This window comes from Laccaria bicolor, genomic scaffold (genome assembly GCF_000143565.1).
Source record: "Laccaria bicolor S238N-H82 LACBIscaffold_3 genomic scaffold, whole genome shotgun sequence".
In the NCBI taxonomy this organism is placed as follows: domain Eukaryota; kingdom Fungi; phylum Basidiomycota; class Agaricomycetes; order Agaricales; family Hydnangiaceae; genus Laccaria; species Laccaria bicolor.
Genome location: NW_001889874.1, coordinates 442,649 through 450,335, shown reverse-complemented (window position 1 = coordinate 450,335; position 7,687 = coordinate 442,649). Strand labels below are relative to the sequence as shown.

At 48.8% G+C, this 7,687-nt stretch overlaps 1 protein-coding gene across 1 annotated transcript; it reads right to left on the bottom strand.

Annotated features, from left to right (window-relative positions):
• Positions 1-3,179: 3,179 nt before the first annotated feature.
• LACBIDRAFT_322460 (uncharacterized protein) lies at positions 3,180-6,515 on the bottom strand (the record flags this gene model as incomplete). Its single annotated transcript, XM_001875509.1, has 5 exons — positions 3,180-3,258; positions 3,475-3,517; positions 3,826-4,872; positions 4,986-5,060; positions 5,108-6,515. 5 exons carry the CDS (start codon positions 6,513-6,515, stop codon positions 3,180-3,182), a joined length of 2,652 nt encoding a protein of 883 aa, XP_001875544.1.
• Positions 6,516-7,687: the final 1,172 nt, after the last annotated feature.

Sequence of the window (7,687 nt, the reverse complement as noted above, 5' to 3'; positions counted from 1 at the left end):
AACGAGAATCTTAACCTGATCTCCGAAACGGAGACACTCTAGCATGATTCTGTCCCGAGTTTTAGTCAGAACTTTCTCTGGAACATCGTAAGAAGGCTTGAACATCTCCAGTTCAGCGATGGTGGGCATTGCCTCCGCTGGGATGTAAGAGTTTGTGTCGAGGTCATTGAGAAGTAGGTGACCACATTCGCAATATAATTGTTCGTGACCTTTTGGATCCGTGATCTGGAACCGCCAATTTCTTGCAGAAACGCTGCTAGGACCGAGAAGGTGTCCCACTTCAAACACATTCATTAACTTCTGTGGAGGGCGTCCAGAGGTTTTCTTGCTTTCAGTAAAGTTGTGCCGTGGGACAACAGCGACGTCGATCAGGAGAGACCGCTCGTCAACATGTTTTATCAGGGCGATATCGCCTTTGTATAGTCTCGGACGCCGCAATCTGACCCAATGATGGAGCGTTGGAGTGTAGGTGTTCCCTTCGGTCAAGCACTTCAGGTAGTTATCACCAGGAACGGGTTTTGTTTTGTTGGGAGTAACATGGGGGACATGACATTCATATTCTCAGGTAACATATTGTCTGAGCTGGGCAGGTTCTCTGTGAGCAATTCCATGTCATCATCATGTTCAAAGCTATCTTCCAAAGGCAGATTCAACACAAAAGCATTCCTGATGGTCTGCTCTCTGGCCATAAGATTAGCCTGAAAATCCTTCTGTGTTGGCACTATTTTGCTGTGAGATTGACCAGCATTGTTGGGGAACAGCTAACCTTTCAGGGATTCCACTTCAAAAATATCCATTGCAGATGGGTCCACAATTCAATGGCTTTGTGCTTTTGTTCGGTGAGCAAGGGTCATTAGTGTTCGCAGGTCCAGTTCAGTCCGGTTTTTTGCCCTGAAAACAGGCAACCACAGACCGCAACCGGTCTAGGACTGACCCAGATATTGAGGGAACTGAACCGGACCACCTAGGACCGGTAGTATGTTCGAAAGGCCGGATTGTGTTCAAAAATTATCAATTTAGAAATGAAGATATCACCTTTGGGACTTGAACCCCGGTCCTGACTATCGGCTGCTGTAAAATATACTGACTGATGTTGTCTTGGACAAGTGAATTTGCCTATAAAGATAACATGGTAGACATATAAACTGAGCAGGAACGACCGGGTCTGGCTCAAGCAACCATGCTCGGCTGCCTAAAATAAAAGCGAAGGGGAAAACAGATACCGATCCATCTTGAAAAGGGGTAAAAGGTTGGCTGATCCAGAGTTCATGAATTGTCCAGTTTCGTTGGCCGACTGGGTAGCTGTATCCATTTGCTCGATTAATCAGCCGAACCATAACTACAATAATGTGAATCCCACCAGCTGACCCCTCAAATCAGAATTTAAGGCCCTCGGCCAATCACGAACCCAGGAACATTCAAAACTGTCAGCCGACCTTGCAAAGCTATCATCCATCAGCTGATATACCACCTACTTCTCTCTGGGCTTACTTCCTGCTGATCCGGCTGTGCTAAATTTACGTCACTGGCCGACCCTTCGCTACCTCAATAGTGGGGATGACATCGGCCAATTCATCAACACAGGGTCATTATCCCTCATCGGCCCATAAGCAGGCTCCATCAACTATGGCCTGTTTGTATGTTCAGGGCTCTCAGTGTTGGTGGGTGATTCCTACTAACTGCCCTGTCATGCTCTGCTTCATGTAGGAAAAAGTGAAAAAAAATGGGGTTTTGAGAGTTTTATAGATACTTCATGTGAGGGTCTAAAAAAATGTGGAGAATTAAGTACTTGCTAACTGAAGTATATGGAGCTTTGAATCATATCTATTGGATCAGTGGTTGTTGAGATATAGGTGTAAGAAAAGGGCTTGTTTTGGTCAAATAGTGTGAAATATGGAAGGGATCTCAACATCAGATCTTAAAACCAAATCTAAATGTCAGATCTTATCATACAATATTACCATCCTTAACACCTAAAAACACTACCCAAGTATTTCATAATCCTTATGCTGCGCACATCCAATTTGTTCAATTTTGTTTCCACAAGTCAATCACACTTCACTTTTGCAACACATTTCACACAGCTCGAACTCACTCAACCTGCACACTACAATATATCCTCACACATCAATTGTATTCAACCTGCATCAAATATGATGCACAGGTCGAGTGTGTCAGACTTGTGCACATCTTCTTATCCACATCAAATATTTCATTGTCCAACATAACATGTGCAGGTCAAATATGTTTGACCTGCATCCAAATATTGTGTGCAGGTCAAGTGTGTTCAACTTGCGCACATGTCCACATCAGTTATTTTTTATTATCTACCTGATACAAAAACAGATCTCAAATTTCACCTTACTTTTTAATGAATTTCATCATGCCCTTTCCTAAATTCATACATTTTAAATGCATTAACCAATACTTTATCAATTTATACCATTTAATCTGCAAGCCTTTTTACTCATTTTTCTAACCAGACTGTAATGCCAACCTGAACCCTCTGCTCTAAAACCCTATAGAATCTGTTGTATATCTTTAACAAAAAATTAAAATTCAAAGAGTGAGGTAAGTAGATAAATAAAGACAGTTCCAAGACAGCAAACAAGCTACCAGTTTAATGATGATGACCCAACATTCAACAGCAGACACTTCTCTCAATGATGCCATTCACGGCATGCAGAGTCTTGTGTTACCACAAGTATTAGTTACCTTACCCCACTAATACTGAGCCCCCCGACCATACAAACAGACCATAGTTGATGGTGCCTGCTGATGAGCCCATGGATCAGTTGACCCCATCAAAGGTGGACCGGCCATCAAGACTCTCTTAGGACTGGTACTGTGCATCGGCTGAGAAGTGTACCCCATGAATTGACATAGCTAAAAATGCCTTGGATCCTGGGTCAACCAATCTCTTCATGGATTGGGCTCAACATGTGTCATGGGTCAGCTGAAGAGCTCTAAATCCCATGCATTGTGGATCAGCACACAGCCGTCTCATTTTTATTTGCCAAGTTTACCTCGGCTTTTCATTGCCGGTCATCATGCAGTTTACTGGGTCGGGTCCATCACCTACCAAGAAGCCGAGCACGGTGACATGGTCAGTCAGCTAGTACCCCATGAATTAAATATGCCTTGGATCCTGGGTCAACCCGTCTCTTCATGGAATGGGCTCATGTGTCATGGGTCTGCTGAAGAGCTTTGAATCCCATGCAGCGTGGATCAGCCCAACCTGGTCCCATCCAGTTGACACTATACGGCCGAGTTTCGTCTTCACTCTGCTCAAACATTACCTCGGCTTTTCTTTGCCGGTCATGGTCCAGTATTCGGTCATGCAGTTTACTGGGTCCATGACTTCCCAAGAAGCCGAGCACGGTGACGTTCACAAGGCAGTGAGATATATTATGCACACCCCCGGTTCAAAATCCCTACCAAGTTTATACCGACCAATGTTTCTTGTAAACATACCCATGTNGGAACGGGTCTGGCTCAAACAACCACACTCGGCTGCCTGAAATAAACGCCAAGCTGTTACTATGCTCGTCTCCATTGGACAAAGTTGCTCCAAGATCCCCCCGCTTTTCTCTGCCGGTCACAGTTTACTGGATTGTGAAAGAAGCCGAGGCCTTACTGCTTTCATTATTATGTCCACCACAGGACTTCATATTAAATATGCCCAAAAAAAACTTGAAGATTGTCCAAAAAATATACATGTATGCTACTAACTATTAAGTAGACGGAGTTTGGACAGTTTGGACATCATTGTTTGTAACTTGCTGGCAGTCAGATTTTTGAATCCTCACCAAGTAGAAGACTTACTCTGTGCAGGGGTTTGAAGTGTGGGTTCGAGTTTCTGTAGCCGAGGTGACTTCCTATTACCCCCAATGTAAGGACCGGGCGAACTTGCCCGGGTTGGAGGAATTGGGTTTGGTGCCAACAGAAGGACCGCTGGGCTCTCAGATGCTGGAGGCAGAAAGATGGCCGGGGTTGGAGAGACTTGCGCGTGATCGGTTGAAACTGGGTTTGGCAGAACGACACCCGGGGTCGGGGAGACTTGTACCTGCTGGCTTTTCTGACCACGGTCGGGTGAGACTGAGCGATCGGTATTGATGCCAGTGTGCTTCTTCTCCTTGTTGCCGAGGAACTGGATAATGAGCGATTCCAGACTTGATTGGCGAGCACCGAGCCGCAGGTTGAGCTCCGAAATAGTAGTGACTGATTTGGTGAGGTCGTGGAGCGTTAGCTCAGCAGTTTCAATGTGGCTTGCAAGTTTCTCAAAGCCCCGGGTGAGACTCTCTTGTAACGCAGCTGGCGTAGTCTCCCACTTGTTCTCCAGTGTCTTGACGGCTTCCCTCACCTCGGCTTCCAGTCTCTGGTGATCACTTCGGATGGACTGCAAATCTTCTTGTGTTTCCTTCCAACGCATGTGGGCAGACTCTTCAATACGGTCCATCCGGCAAGTCGCTCTGGTGATTTTTTCTTCCTGAAACCAAACGGAGGTCTCTAGACTTGCAATTTTCTCCGACAGAGGACGGCTAGCCAAATCTTGATCTTGAATACACCGGGTAATCTCTTCGAGCACCAAAAGACATTGTGACAGGGTCACGGGTGAGTCAACCGCCGGGGGGAGAAGGGCACTTGCATCAATATCTTGTTTTTGGACCACAAATGCCGAATACTCTCGCATAGTAGGGGTAGACGACTCCATGACGCTGACTTGCGCTTGTTGGTCTCGGAGTTTCTGCAGGAGGTCGGCTTGGCCATGAGCAAGTCTTCTGATCTCCTGCTGCATCGTCTGCATGTCGAAGTTCGGTGGGGGGCTCAAGGACCTAAAGTCAATCTTCTTCTGATAGAGTGCCGTGTCAACTAAGTTTTCAAGTTGAGAATCATGGGAAATGAGAAAACAACTTGAAACTTATGATGAACCTCCTTGGGATCTGGTGGGCTGACCTGCCAAGAACGGGATACCGAACGTGAACCTTCTGGCCGGGACGTGCGCTCAACAGATGGGGGTGTAAAGCTTTGTTGGATATAATTGACAGCCAAGCCCAATTCTATAAACGAAGTCAGCAAAGAATAACGAGTTTCATGAATTTTTTACCTGGCCGCATTGCTAACTCGGGCACGATCCAATCCATCTCACTGGCTGGCGGCCCAATCTCCCAGCCCTTTCCTTTGTCAGTGTTGGTACCGACCTCGGTCTCAGTGCTCTTGAAAATCGCCGATGTGTGTGGTGTGGGTGGCTCAATGATTATGGTGGGAGTCACCCGGCCCACGTCTTTGTCGGCTTTTGGAATGGCACCGACCTCGGTTTCCTCATGTTTGACTTCGGCCATCTCTATGTCGATACCACCCTCGGACTTCCCCTTTCCCATTGTCAGACCAACCTCCATGTCCACGTCAATTGCATGCTCCACATCATGCCCGACTGCGGCCATTTCGACATCCTGCTTGCCCTTCTCTTTGACATCCTGCTTCACCTTCTTCACCTGCGGCTTCTTTGACCTCGCTTTCTTCCTCACGATCTTCACTTGGGCATCTCCCCCGGAGACTGTGGCCGTTTCAAGATCCTGCAACCCCTTTTGGATCTCGTCTTCGACCTCACTGTCGGTGTCCTTTTTGTTGGTTACTGCATATGTGCAGGTCGTCTTACCCGTACTGCAGGTGAAGCAGGATCCTTGTTGTGGGGGGGAACGGATAGCGCATGGAACAATGTCTCGATCTTGGCGTTTGCTGCAGGCCTCACAGGGGATATCCGCAAGCTGATAATTGCCTTTTGCAATCGCAGCATTCTGATTTGCAAGACGTTCGGCAGTTTTGGCTTGCCTTAAAGCGGCCATGGTGGTCTTGGGAGGACCGGCGTCGGGGTCTAACTTGGGCCTTCGGATGAGACTGAAGCCGGCACTGGGTGTCATGCGGGAGAAATGGGGCTGGGACTTGGGTTTAACCGCCTTTGCTTCCCCACCAACTGGTCGAAGTGACTCCGACTTCGGCTTCAATGTTTCCTCATCACTGCTGCTGTTGATGAACTCCGCGCTCACGACTCTGGTCTTCTTTGGCCTGGCTTCGATCGAGTCCCCTTTTCTTTTTTTGCTTTGGACTGGGGCAGCGGTGTCGTTAGGAGTCACCTCTGATTGTGGCTGGGCGCTGGACCCGGCCTCGGGTTTCCTTCGCCCAGACTTCGTCTTACTCTTGGACTTCGTTTTAGCCGCTGGCACAGGATCGGTTGATTTTGCCTGACGCATTGGTTTTGTTGGGGCCGGGAGCGATGATGAAGCTGTCGGTACCAGCAATGGGGGAGTTGGGACTGTGACTGGGAGCAATGAATCGGTCGAAGATGGAGGTAAAGGGGGAGAGGGACCGGCATAACCTTCCATAAAGAAGGTAGGGGTGGTGGGTTGTGGGATCGAGAACATTTTGGTCCAATCAACCGATGGTCCCGCTTGGGCCATTTCCGTGTACGCCAAAATCCAAGGGTGGTTGAGCCACTGGGCCGGGTTATACCACATGTTCTGAGGTCTTAGCAGTGCCCCCCCTATTCCTGCAGGAATCCGGTCATTCCAGTGGAATTCCGGTGGATTCCGGTGGAATGGAATTTAGCAGAAGGCCCTGCTAAATTGTTTATTCCGGTGTTTTCCATTCTGGTGGAATTCCGGTGGATTCCGGAATGTACACCGGAATGTTCCCCGGAATGGTCTTCCCCGGAATGGGCAGGAATGGTGTTCCCCGGAGTGGGCAGGAATGGGATTCCAGTCCAATCTGTTTATTTTATTTATTTGTTACTGTATTATAGTTTATTTATTTTCAATGGATCACAAACAATGTTTGTTTGGTGAACATGCTCACCAAACATGGCCACCCTCTTCTTCCACCACCACCACCATGCTTGTCACCGCCGCCAACGCCACACTATCACCGTCACCCCTAGCCACCACCACCCACATCACTTTTCTATCACCCATGACCACGACACGTCACACCCCGCCCCTGAAAACTCCCCAGCGTCCATGAAACGGCCATAGCACCCACGAAAATGCCCCGGTGCCCACAAAACCCACACGCCGCCCACGAAAACGTCCCAGCGCCCACTGAAAAATACCCAGCACCCATCAAAAGACAAGAAACGACGCCCAGCAGACACAAAACGATGCCCAACAGACACAAAACGACATCCAATGGACACAAAACAACGCCCAGCGCCCATAAAACAACCACGGATGACGACGATGGATGACGACGACGGACGATGACGACGGGATAACATGTGCACGCCAACGACGACGACGCCCACGACGACGTGTCCACGCCAACACGTCTATGCCAATGACGACATGTCGTCGCCAACACATCTACAACACCCAGCACCCACACAACGATGCTACGGACGACGACAACGACGCGACGACGTATTCACGCTAACGTATCTACAACCATGTACACTACACCACCCCTCCCCCTCCCTCACTCCCCTCCTTCCCCTCCCCATCACCCCATCCCCTCCCTCCCCTCTCCATCACCCCCTTCCCCATCACCCCCTTCCCCTCCCTCCCCTCTCCATCACCCCCTTCCCCATCACCCCCTTCCCCTCCCTCCCTTCTCCATCACCCCCTCTCCACCACTTCCTCCCCTCTCTATCACTCCCTCCCTATCCACCACTCCCTCCATTACTCTCCACCCCTCC